General features: G+C 39.9%; 1 protein-coding gene across 4 annotated transcripts in view; it reads left to right on the top strand.

The window, feature by feature from the left end:
* Positions 1–13,608, top strand: part of BCAT1 (branched chain amino acid transaminase 1) — a 67,110-nt gene that overhangs the window by 20,878 nt on the left and 32,624 nt on the right. For all 4 annotated transcript variants that reach the window (XM_061444399.1, XM_061444401.1, XM_061444400.1 and 1 more), the window contains one exon: positions 3,334–3,405. In XM_061444399.1, coding sequence (XP_061300383.1) covers positions 3,334–3,405 — 72 coding nt within the window. Of the gene's footprint in view, positions 1–3,333; positions 3,406–13,608 lie in introns of those variants that run through there.

Below are 13,608 nucleotides of genomic sequence, written 5' to 3'. Positions count from 1 at the left end.
GGGAAGGAATGCCATCCAGAGGGACCTCAACACGCTTGTGAGGTGGGCTGATGCCGACCTCATGAAGTTTAACCATGCCAAGTGCAAGGTCCTGCACTGGGTCGGGGCAATCCCAGGCACAGCTACAGGTTGGGCAGAGAAGAGATTCAGAGCAGCCCTGAAGAGAAGGACTTGGGGCTGTTGGTCAACGCAAAACTTAACATGAGCTGGCAGTGTGCTCTTGCAGCCCAGAAAGCCAACCGTATCCTGGGCTGCATCAAAAGGAGCGTGACCAGCAGGTCAAAGGAGGTGATCCTGCCCCTTTACTCTGCTCTTGTGAGACCTCACTTGGAGTATTGTGTGCAGTTCTGATGTCCTCAACATAAAAAGGACATGGAACTGTTGGACTCATGCCCAGAGGAGGCCCACGAGAATGATCAGGGGACTGGAGCACCTCCTGTATGAAGGTAGGCTGAGAAAGTTGGGGCTGTTGAGCCTGGAGAAGAGAAGGCTGTGTGGAGACCTCATAGCAGCCTTCCAGTATCTGAAGGGGGCCTATAGGAATGCTGGGGAGGGACTCTTCATTAGGGACTGTAGTGATAGGACATGGGGTAACAGGTTAAAACTTAAACAGGGGAATTTTAGATTGGATATAAGGAAGAAGTTCTTTCCTGTGAGGGTGGTGAGGCACTGGAATGGGTTGCCCAGGGAAGTTGTGAATGCTCCATTCCTGGCAGTGTTCAAGGCCAGTTTAGACAGAGCCTTGGGTGGCATGGTTTAGTGGGAGGTGTCCCTGCCCACGGCAGGGGGTTGGAACTAGATGATTTTAACGTCCTTTCCAACCCTAACTATTCTAACTTGAAAATGTTGTTAGCTCTATAACACAGCACTGGAAGTACTGCCGTGCTTCGTGTAATTGCACAGGAACTGTATACAGACTTGAGTGATTTTGAGGAGACATTGACCCAATGGCTCAAATGTAATTTTAGGATAACATTGGTGTTTTAACGGATGTGGTTTTAAATCTACCATGCTATTAAACACAAAGGGCAAATTTATGCTTGGCATAGGTCCCTTGGCAGTGTTGGCACTAAACCAGAGACTGATTATTCCCTATTGCATTTAACAACATATTTCAGTTTTAAAAGCTATGGAGCTATTAAAATATGACTCTATCAATTAGAAAGTAATTGTGGTATGCCTTTCGTAGTGCTGAGGGATTAACTCAATTTCATCTCAATGTTGTTAACAAAGGCAGTTAGCTACTTGCTTTAAATGTGTGTTAAATGTGCGAAACATAATGACTTCATGGAGAACAGGACTGGCCCTATTGCATATGCCCAAAAAATTGGCTGTTGACTTCACTGAACTGAGTGGAAACTTTGAAATGAAGAGCAGTGCGATGGAGCCCCTAGGGCCTGTTTCCGTAGGTGGTCCACACTCAAAATTCACATACAAGCTGTGTATCCTTTTTTAAAGATCATGAAAGAGAATATTAAACTATATCCAGCTTTGGTCCTCTCTGTGTTGATGCCAACACTTGCTTTAGGGCAACTTCATAAAGCAGAGATGAGAAGTAACTGAAGCATAATGGTTGAGTGTTTGTCAGTATTTTCTGTCACCAGTAATTATTACTAGAAAATCCAACTTTGCATACTAGATATTAGACAAAAGCCAGCAATGGAGCTGGAGATGCTTGAGAAATTCTTGCTCCACAGCTGGCAGTTACTATCCTACTAGCTGGTATCCAGCATGCTCTTCATCGTAATTCACTGCACTTCGAAGAGAAATTAGTTGGTTTAATTCATCTGCAGAATACTAAATATAAAAACTGGTGGTGTCATGAAGGCCTTCCAGGGTTTTACCAGTGCATTTGGAAGTATTTGAAGAATTACAGGAAAAACAAGGACCTAGTATACAGGACTTAGTCCCCTTTCAGTTGATAGGAAGGGGGCTGTAACTGTGATTACATCTTGCTGTAGAGCACTATGAAAAGAGAGGAACAAAAGGGTTAAAGCTGATGGTGAGAAAAGGCAAGAGGGATGTTACGGCCTCCCTGGGGCGTTAGGGGGGAGGGGAGAGGAAGTGAAATCTGCTGTGGCTGGGAGTTTGCTATTTCTTTTGTTGGTAACAAGACTGCTATCCCTTGCAGACCCACTGAAGACCTGCTTTATTTATTTTATTTTTTTTCCCCCTTACCTGGCTACCATATCCCCAAGATCTGCAAAAAGGGAAAAAATAATCTTATTTGCTTTGTGTGTGTCATGTTTCACAGCCTGTGAGCCTGTGTCCCGAGTCCTGGCCCCACAGTTTGGTGGCTGCTGCAGGACTGTGATGTCTCTCTGGCACTGCCATCTACCTACGCACAGCCCTCTTTGTAGGGTTAGAGCTGCTCCCTGGTTAAGAGCTTGGGGTGGGATCTCACAGGCTAACCATGAAAGATTTCCTGTGCACCTCTTTCCTTCAGGGAATTATATCCTTAACTTCGAACTTTCCCACCTGGGCTGGGACTATCCAACCCAAAATGCAGCAAGGCTCAGGGTGACAGGATGAGAGAAAGCCACCAAGTGGTAAACAGCCGGTGCAGGCTCCTGCTAGGGCTTTTCCCTTGTAGGGTTAAAAGCCTGACAGCACTGGCAACTCACCTAGTGGAAGAGGGTCCTCAAAGATGCTAGCCTAATGCTGTGGGAACTGGGGATCTTGCTTTTAAGTAGATGGCTTGCTCCTGTATGTGTTATCCCTCTGTTTCTGAACAGAAGGATGCATAGAACAGTCACTCCTTCTCTTTTAGTTCCTTTCAAGCATGATCAGTGGCAGAAGCCTTAGATTCAACATACTGGATAATGAAAAATATTCTGATAATGTGTTTATATAGGTGGGCATTCTTTGTCTTCATTTAATGACAGATGTAACAGAACCAGTTTTTTCCCCTTCCATTCTGCCTAGTCAGGCTCCTCTGAGAAAAGGTAAAAGCAAATCTATTACATGGATGATTTCATAGAGAAAATGACATCTGATGGAACTGTTTAAAACCACAGTTTATTTATTCAGCTTTGAATGAAGGACTTGTGATGCTGTGCGTACTGTTCTGCACTTCAGAGCAATGATCTAATCTGAGATGTTTTCTCTTCTTATAAACCCCTGAAATACAGTTACAAAATAATGCAACTGAAGTAAAAGGTGAAAAGTTGTGCTAAGAAGCTTCCAAAAAGTTCTTGATAATATGTATATACTGATGACAAAGGCTGAGTGATCATCCAATACAATCTGTCCCTAAATAGAATTAACTGAATGGGTATCAACTTTTCTGCAATGTGCACTGAATTTGATTTCCACTGTTTTTGTTTCTCTCAGGGCTGTCAGAATGAGTGCACAGCTGGAGGATGTTTGGGGGAAACAGGAAAGGAAATGGCTGACTCTTTCAAGGTATGTTGTTTGTTAAAAGATGAGTGTCTGAAGCATTTCATAGAATCGTTAGGGTTGAAAAGGACCTTAAGATCATCTAGTTCCAACCCCCCTGCTGTGGGCAGGGACACCTTATGCTAAATCATATCACCCAAGGCCTCGTCCAACCTGGTCTTGAACGCTGCCAGGGATGGAGCATTCACAACCTCCCTGGGCAACCTGTTCACACATAACATGGTAGTGATTGTCGTGCAGGCATTCATAGCTACTGACATGCTTAAATGTCATAATTCTGTAAATAACTCTGTAAATAGCTGAAAATATTTTCAATGTAGAAATTTAGAGTGTTACAAAAAGAGCTTTGTTATAGTTTCAGGTAGTGTTTAAAAGGTTAGTAGTCATTAAAGGAAAAATAAAATGATATAGGTGATTTTACTTCTGTTACCTGCTTTAAAAATAATAGAAATGAAGACTGATTCCTCCATTAACTGTTTTTCCCAAAGTCTATGTTGCACTATTATTTCTTAAACTTTCGCATTAGGAATGGTGTCCAAAAGTATGTTTTTCCATCTGGTCTCAAAAGTTGCAGAGCTAAGGATCTCAGAAGGACTCCAAAGCACACCACAACCCTGGCACATTATCAGCATTCAACAAGCAAATAGGGCTATGATAATAAGCAGTGCTGAGCAGCTGCCAGGAACTCGCATGAAACTGAACCCATCATTTTTTTAATTTTTATCTTATGCTTAGAACTGAGCTCAGGATGTAACTCTTTTTCTCTGCCTCCTTCCTGAATGCAGTGCTAGTAGTTGTGAGTTCCACTTGAAGCCTATGTGGACGCAGATGTCAATGTTTAATTTTCTGTTGTAAATGTAAAGCCCATTACTATGTGCTCCTTTGAATTCTACTTCCTGTCCTCATTCCCTTTTTTTTGCCTGCCTCTCTTTTATATTTCTTTTACCTTTATTCTTTGTGTCACACATCTGCCTACTTCTTTCTCTTTCCCCTCTCTTTCCTTGTTTTACAGTCTTGAAAAGCCTCATCTATCTTTTGCAATGTTTAAAAATAGTACCCAGAAAAAGGTGACTTCACTTGTGCTTTTTCAGCAGTTCCTTTCCTGTTATTGCTATTGTCAGCAGTACATGAGATGACATTATAAAGATATGTTTTGTAACTGTCATGTTCTTCCTGATGTTTTTGGGCAGTGTCACTGCTGTGACTGTCCTCTGAACTATGCTTAAGTAGTTATTTCCATTTTATTTGACAGCCTTTATCCAGATATGGAAAATAAATGTGTTGGACTCCTTGATAAGATTTATTTTGATGCTGGTCTTACTGAAAACAGCAAAGAATTCTTGAGTCTATGTCTAAAGAATTTCACCATGTAGCAACATGTCACTTAATTCCTTTTTCCCAATTCTCAGCCCTTCCCAGTTCTTCTCTTCCTCATTTTTTTGCGTTGTTTGTCTCTGGCAGTTCTGCCCAAGAAGGAAGATTTGGGATGACTGTTCAGCCAGAACTGATTTGGAAAATGTTGACAAAACCAGGCATCCAATCAGTTTTGAAACCCTGGGAATTCACAAGTGTGGAGTTTTGTGACCTCACCTTTAATAAATAGGCAAGATAGATCGCAATAGATTCATTCAGTAGAGTGTGCTAGTGTATTAGATCAAAAATTGCTTTACAGAGAGAACACTCTTGTGTAACCACAATGTACTGTTTCCTTCCACTGGTTGAGTTAGTCCAGAAGGAAGATAGATAAAGTGTCAACAAGCTCTAACAGTGTTTGGTTTGTAGGTGAACTGGGCATAAACTGAAGGAGACTGAAGGCAGATTTAATTACACCAGCAGTCAAGCAGGTTCTCTGAATACTAGGTGGCACAAAGTTGGATTTAATCCAGTTTCCTTTCCATTGATACTTGTATGTCAGCCAAAATGCAAATCATTGTAGTGGAGAGGCCATGTGAGGGGTAAAACACATTAACAGGTGGGACAGGTGATCATAAAGGGAATAATACTAGAAAAAAACAGCTGGCTCAGGCTGAAATCTGATTTGTAAGTCTATTGCTGCCTTATGGCTCTGTTTCTGAAGATTAGCTGCAGTCACCAGAAAGGGGTTCATTTTCTTTTTAGAAAATATTGTGCTGAGTGTTTTTGTGTGTATGAAAGTTTACAATGGGGATACAGGTACTGATTGAATGATATGAATTACTTGCAGTCTCTTTAACTTCATTGTCAAATTAAAAAGAAAATCGTTCTGAATGAAGGAAAAATAACACCAGACAATGGCGAATAAAATGGCCTGGATTCATTCTAGGGAACTTCACAAACATATCTGTGGAAGGCAGTTACGTTACAATTTAAGAAACTATAGCTAATAATATTTCAAAGCATCAAGCTGACCCATGGGGCTGACTGTGCTGAAGAAAACTGTGATTTTGTGCCAGTAACCCAAGTAATCCAAGATTGTGGGAATGTAGAAAAAAGGGTATGGTTTTGGTTTATGCTTACATAAAACATATTGTTTACAGGGGATGGTGTCCAACATTTGAATGCCAGACTAGCTCTCTGAAGACATTTCTTTTTGGAATGCAGTGCTGTGCTTTTTAGGTGGGGTGTGCTCCTTTGAATTTTACTGTATTTCTGCTTGAGTTGGAAAGGTAGACTCAAAGTCCCTATATGCTGGGAGGGAAGGAATGAATGCTACTTTGACCTTTCTCTGCTGGCTGCTCACTGTTTTCAGTTCTCATGGGCTTCTCTTAAGTCAGTAGCTAAGAAGTAGCATGTTTGTTTTAACTGCTACTGAACTACCTTAACTGGACTCCTGCAGTTAAAAATCTCATCCTGACAGGTCTGTGATTTACAAGATACTTAAGGTATGGCATTTAGAGTTGACATGTGACCGGTGATCTTGCAACAGATAAGAAACATGGAAGGAAGTAGTGATTATGCTAATTTCCTGTATTGTAGAAAATGTCAAATATCCAGGATTTATCTACCCAGCTCCTTCCACTAGATTGAAATTTTCCTCTCCCCTAACTGTTGTATCGACATGTTTATTTATTTATTTATTTATTTAAATAACTGGCTGTGGTTTGTGACCCTAACCTAAGAAGCTGCACCAGGGGAGGTTTAGATGGATATATAGGAAATAAGTTATTCACTGAAAAGGTAGTCAGACATTGGAACAGGCTCCACAGGAAAGTGGTGGAATCAGCATCCCTGGAAGCGTTCAAAAAAACGTGTAGTTTAGGCCCTTAGTGATATGGTTTAGTGGTGGACTTGGCAGTCCTGAAGTAATGGTTGGACTTGATGATCTTAAAGGTCTTTTTCAACCTAGTTGATTGCTTGTTGTCAGCATTGGATCTCTAGGAAGGGAGTATGAAACCAGTAATGGGAAGTGGAGTCATCCTCTGTACCACTGAATATATTTTGGAATGTTGAAGCAAGAAATGTACATATCTAGTTTTGCTGTTATACATGTTTCTTTGCATTCAGTAATACCATGAAATAGCACGCAGTTATGTCTTAGGCACTAAATTTTTATGATTAACATTCTTATTGTACTGACAAGATTGAATGTTGTATGTATGGATGTATTTTAGCTCTGACATTGAATGCATAATGCTTGGTCTTAAGCAACTAAAGGCATCTATGCCTTTTCTTACCCTCATGTTATTAATCCATATTCAGAGAGATGATTTTAGTTGCATAACTTTTTGTCATGGAATACATTTTCTCTTTGAGAGACTGGGACACTTTGAGAAGGTGTTTATATTTCTTTGTGTTTTAATGACCTGAAGCTATGCAGAATTAGTTGGGCATCTTAATGGTGAAAAATTAAGTTATTTTGTTTTTTTTTTTGTTTGATTTTTTTTTTTATGGCCTGTTTTGTGTACCAGAATAGTGCAAACCATATACATATACCCAGAATAAAGCAGGATAAAGTAGCTGTAGTTTACAAGTCTATCTGGATTGACTTGTTAATATGAAGACTCATGGTAGTGGAATGAAAAACGTTTAAGTGGAGCTTCTGTATCTCAGTGTCTCCTCATTCTACTCTAAATAACTGAGTACTTCTACATAGTCTTCTGCAGGCAGACCCAGCCTGCCCAGGCTCTGAGCCAGTGGGATGTGAGCCCATGGCAGACTGGAAGCTATACACGCAGTTTAGTGCAGTGCTGTGCTTAAACTAATAATCCCTGTTGAGATTTTGGACTTGCTAGACTGAATACAGTGCTATGCTAATATGTTTGTATGGCTTCCAGTTCAAACTTGGCTCACATCTAGCAAATACATGTTTCAGTATTTGTTTCTTTTATTGCTATAACGTTTTAGAGCCCAAGCACTGAACTAACTCAGACTTTAAATTAGAAGGTAAAGATTACTTCCACACTATAGGTATAACCTACCAATAAACAACCAGTTTTCCCACTGCCTCAAAAACTGCTCTGTATTTTACCTCTTATTTACCTTATTTCCAGTGCAGGCATTTGTGGTTCAAATTGAGAGATTACCAGTGGAAGTTTTACAGACATTGATCTTGTCCTTAGAGGTCTGTTCACACAAATGTAATTGTTCCTTGTCGTAGGACCTTTAGTTGTGTATTTTAAAACATGCAGCCTTTGCATGAAATGACTGTGAACTTGGTTGGCTCTATGCAAAACATACTGTGCTGATGCTAGCACTCTGCCTCCTTTTATGTTCTTGACAAAGAATGCAATTGCATTAAAGATAAAGAGCAGTAGCTCCCCTAAATGTTTCTATATCAGAAAGCTGCTTTTATATAAACTGTCTTGAAGCAATAAAAGATGACCAGTTGTATATCTATCTACATTTGTGTGTGTATATAACATTATATAATAAAGCATCTCCAAGTATTTTTTGTCTTAGAATCATAGGCAATCTAGTCCATCCTTCTACTGAAAGTGTGACTTTAATCAGCACCAGACCAGGTCATCTGTGGCTCTGTCTGTTGAATGTAGTGCTGTGCTATTCTCTAAGAAAATGGTTTTGTTCTGATGTCCAGTCTGAACCTCCTAAGCTAAAACTGTGTCAGTTACCATTTGGTAGGTGCTCTCCGTATCATTTCTATAGAAGTACATAGCTGTAGCCACTGTAAGATCAGGATGCCAAGGCCAATTCTCTGTTGTCCTAACAGTATATAGCATTTGCAAGCAGAGTACTGCTTTAGAAAAGGTCAGTCTGATTTTCATCATGATTTCAGCTGAATTTATTTGTGTTAGCTTTTTCGTCAGTGACAATAAAATGATTTGCTTTTTACATGTGTTGAATAAAAAAAAAATAAATTGTGAGTAACAATATTATTAAATCACTTGATTATGCCTCCTAGCAAGCACGTATATGTGGCAGAATTATTACAGGTGATTTACAATCAAATCCATTCTCTCACCTTCACCTGCCAAGAGGGAAACCAGCTACAGCACAGAGAATATTGAGTGCTGGGTGGTTTCTGCAGTATTCTGCATCCATACAGGCATTGCACAAACTCTTCTGAATATTGCTAATAATAGCAGGGCAAGACTGACTTACTCATCTGCTGCTTTCACTACAGTTATTAGGCCAGAATGGGTCTAGGTCACAGTAGTGATCAACACACAGTGCACTTGCAGCTGAGCATCCTGTTTTGATGAAAGAGAGAAGAAATGAACCCCAATATGTGTAAATGAATGTTTTGGTGATTGTTGGTCCCTGGAAGAAAGTGGCTTTTCTGAAGGAGACCATGCAAGTTGCACGCACAGGTGGAGAGCACATTAATGCAGCTTAGTATTGTGGATGGCTCTACTTGGCACGTAAATGTTTCTAATCAAGCTTGTTCTCGCAGAGTAACAGCAGTAGTGTCATTGCTTCAGGGCTGTAGTAGCCAAAAAATGCTACTGAGCAATGACGATTTTTTAATGCTGTGAAAATAATTCACCATGGTCCTCCTGTGACATGCTAAGGGATGATTTCCCAGCAGTCTGCATGCCATCGGGAACCTTACTTATGATGTAGCATTTGAGATATGTGGCAGTTCTCTTCAGTTTTAGCTTAGTGGCAAGTAGTTCTGTGTTTCTCTTCAGGTGGGTGATGTCCTGCATATAGCTGCAGGCTTTTAGCAAATAGGTTTTCTAAGCTGTAGTAGGGGAACTGATTGTCCCATTACCCGAAGCTGTAGGATTTGCAAATAACATTAATTGTCTTAAGCAAATAACTGAAGCTTTTAGCCGAGATAAAAAGAAGTTGCTAGGGAAAAAAAGCCGGGGGCAGTTTGGCTGAGTTGATTTATAGTACAAAGAAAACGACGCTTTATCTTCTGTTTAACTAGGAGCTTAAGATAAAGTCGATGTCTGTAAAAGCACAGAAAGTGTACTAGAATTTCGGAAATTCCATTTAGTTTGTATAATTTTCTGGATTTATTTTTCCAAGGTGAAGAATTGCTTTTAAAAGGCAGAACTATAGTGCCAGCCAATGATTTCCAAAAGAAATGGACTCCAAAACTTATAAGACCCATGGTGTCCATACCTATTCCCAAGAATTTGTAATTTTATCTTCTGTCTACCACTGTGAGAAGGGAGATAAGAGAAAAAGGCAGGTGTGGTTAACTGAATATTTGAAATTATTCCTGTAACTTCAATGTAAAAGACTGTGCCATGAAAACATTTAATATTCCTCAACGTTCTTGAAATTCCACATAAAACTATGAATTCTGAATACCTTCATTCTGTAAATCCACTTCCCTACATGGCTACAAGCTTATTAAACTCAGGGTAAGGAGATTTAATTGTAACTGCTCAGGACTTGGACATGTGAGATTATGATTCTATTCTTGGATACTCCACATAACATGTTTGTGACTGGCCAGGCTACTTAGGTGAAATATTTCCCACTTGTTTGTCTGAAATTTAGGTTTGCAGTTCATTTCTTCTTTCAGTATGACTACTTTTTTTTAGAAGTAGAAATGATGTTTCCCAAACCAGGAAACAGTAGTGTCTCAAGTTTTTGTGGACCAGATTTATAAGTTTTGCTTTAATACAGCATTATTTGAACATGTAAAATACCGGTCAACTGCACAAAAATGTGGTATCAGTTAAATGTCAGAGACTTCTCTATTCCAGTTTTCTGTATGAGCCCTCAGCTTGTGTTAGGCTCAAACATTCTCCCAGGCAAACTCTTTCTAAAAATGGAACATTGTGTTTATGCTGTAATGCAGAAATACAGTGGTTGTGAGGCAAGAAGCAGCACAGCATCAGGAATTGCATTAAGCAGGCTGTCAGATCTTTCCAATCTAAAGCCCACTTGTATCTGCACTGCAGACAAGAAGTGCAGTTGCATGTCTGAAGAGAATATTTTTTTTTTTTATAGCTAACTTGAGCAGCAGTAGCAGTGAGCTACAGCAGTGTGGTTTTCAGTCCAGTGCAAAGATTGCATTAAAGCCTGCTCATACTGCTTCCCTCTTCACGCTTTCTTATCATTCAGTTAACTAGAATAGCTCTTAGCAAACAGAAACAGTTTATAGAACCAAAATGCAACAGTGTGTCCAGGTTCTGTTCCTATATTTAATAGTTTTCCAGCATCCTGGTGGTTTATGATTTAAAAAGGTTTTATATGGAAAATGTTTTATATAATTCTTCAATAGATGAGATATTAGATGACTATTTTTCATAATCTGAAAATACCATCAGCTGGAGTAAAGGAGACAGAACCCGTTAAAATAAACCAGCTGCTTTCCTTAAGATTTCCTTAATATCAGGTAGGAGGTTTCCTTAGGATCTGTAGGAACCCCATTTCATCATCTTTAACTTTTAAAAATATACATCTTCTGAAACTTGTGTCAGTGGAGAATAGACTAATGAGCAAGGGATGAAACACCCCTCCTGCCCCCCCAAAAGCAACCAAAACCCAACCCCCCCCTCAAACCCCAACACCACAACCCCACCCCAAAACCTTTACTAATCCATTTAATTTTCCTGAAACAGTAGAAATGTATGAGGCTATAAACATTCGGATAGTTTTGCCTCCCTTACAATCCAAATTCCTACAAAGCTGCAGGAAGGGTCTTGATTAACTTTAATGGGCTATGGATCAAATCAGTGGGATCTGATTTGAGTGCAGGGTAGCATTTCAGCAACATATAGAAAAACTCTTAAAATATAGTTAGCTTCAACAAAATTGGTGATGATATGCTTTACCCGCATGCTTTAGTGTTTTGTAGAGCAAGATTGTTTTCCTCAGTGCTTTCTCTAGTCTAGCTGGACTGTATCTTTCCAGCATCTTCCTTTCCCTTTTTGAGCATCTTGGGAGCTGCAGACTGCATTTTCAGCTCTGCTGCTGCCTTAGATGCCCTTTTCATTTTCTAAGGCAAGGAGTTTATGTCAATTCCAACCACTTATCTGTTGTCTTGTCAGAGCAGGTTTACATCACTGCCTATTGCTCCAAATCAAACATTCCTGCATCAGAGCTGGAGCATCCATCAGGTCAGGGGAAAGTTTAAAGAAGCCAACGTGTTGTTTCTTCCCATTGCTTTCAGAGTGTAGCAGAAGCTAATTATTTGGTTTGAAAAATATTTGGTAAATATCTATTATGAATAGTTTAGGTTGGATGCCTTACAGAGGATGGACTAGACAAAAGTCCAGCCATATTTTCTGTTTCCATGCCAGACTCACAGCTGATTCAGACCCTTGACTCCCTTTTGCTTTGCATTTGTCCTGTGGTCTGTTACCCAGTGTACAGTCAACCGGATGCAATGATTCCAGGGCCTAGTTCAATTACATGTGCTAACATATTCTCAGATGAAGTCCCAGGGAAGCTTTATGTTGAAAGATTTCTGGGTAGTCTCCCGACATTGAAGAAGATGTTTTGTTATATTTTGTTTCTCTATTTTTTTTATATTAGGAAAATCAGGGCTTTCTTCCTACTTAAATGTTACTACATCTTGGCACACTTTCCATTCTCAAGCCTCAGGCTCTGCTGTAAATTTAAGACAGTAATGATGGTAAAAAGATTATAGGATTACTTACTTTAATGTTACTTTTTATACTTTACAAGCTAGTTAGAGATTTCTAAGAATTTATTTAACTGTGTCTTATTCTGAGTGGATAGAACATTTGTTGTTCTTACTATTTCTACTATAGACTTTATTATTGTGAGCAGAACCACACGGCTTAGCGCTGAGCTAAGAGAAAGAGATGGTCTCTGCTCCACAACAGTAGCAGCCTTTTCCAAAGAAGGTGGGGATGGGAAAAGAAATGAACCTAGAGACCTTGATTTACCCAAGGCCTGTGGGACATAGATCTCTTTTTCACTCAAATAGATGCTGCGATGGTGTCAGCTAGTGGGTAGTGGATAGAGCTGAGAGGGAGTAAGTCAGATAAACTAGACAAAAATAATACCTGCTGGAAAAGGTGTGCACTTGGTTTCATTTACTATAGCACTATCCAGCATTTTTGTTTCTAAGATAGGGTTTAGGAACAGGGCTTCTTGTAGGAAGTGTTCTACAGGAGTAATTATTTGCAACATACAGAAGCCTGAGCCCTGTTGTATGGTGCTGCTGGGCTGGGATATCTAATATATGAGCTTCTCCAGGCATCTAAGATCACTGCTCAGGTCAGCAAGAAAACAGGGCAATCCTCTGCCACCTGCAGCTTGACTCTGGAAAGTAAAAGAGCTGAATGATTTATAAGAAAAAGGTGATAGCTTGATCTTTGGCTGCAAGACCAAAGAAAACTTGTTTTAGAGAAGAGTTTCAGTTTCCAAAGGTGAATGACCAATCCACTTTCTTCAGCCTAGTTAGTATCCTCAGCTAAGTTCCCCATAACTGCTTTTCTTTGGCAGTGCAAACCTCTTCTCAGTTTGTCATGTAGGAAGAGCCAGGCAGAAGGTGCTGTGAGGCAAAATTTGTGCTCCAGCAGAAAGAATGGCTTCTTGGGATAGATGTGTGTGCTGGGGAGGTCCTGAAAAGCAGTGATGAGGACTGAATGGCAGGAAGCCAATATCCTTATCCCTCGAGTCCTCCTCAAAACCTTTCTGTTTAGTCCTAGCCCAGTTCTCTCCAACTGCCCCAGCTACACTTTACCTTCCCCCCTTATAGTAATTCCTCATGCTCTTTGTAATTAGTCTCCTCAAAATCTGCTCTTCTACTGCAACCGCATTTTGCTGTTCACAAATGTAAGGGCAAAACAAGTTACTCAATTTTGCCTATACTTTGTGTATGTTATTGCATCA

The sequence above is a fragment of the Pezoporus flaviventris genome, unplaced genomic scaffold (genome assembly GCF_033815535.1).
Source record: "Pezoporus flaviventris isolate CSIRO_AGI_PZ_B2104156 unplaced genomic scaffold, CSIRO_AGI_Pfla_v1 ptg000002l, whole genome shotgun sequence".
Lineage (NCBI taxonomy): Eukaryota > Metazoa > Chordata > Aves > Psittaciformes > Psittacidae > Pezoporus > Pezoporus flaviventris.
This window is presented reverse-complemented; position numbering and strand designations above follow the sequence as displayed.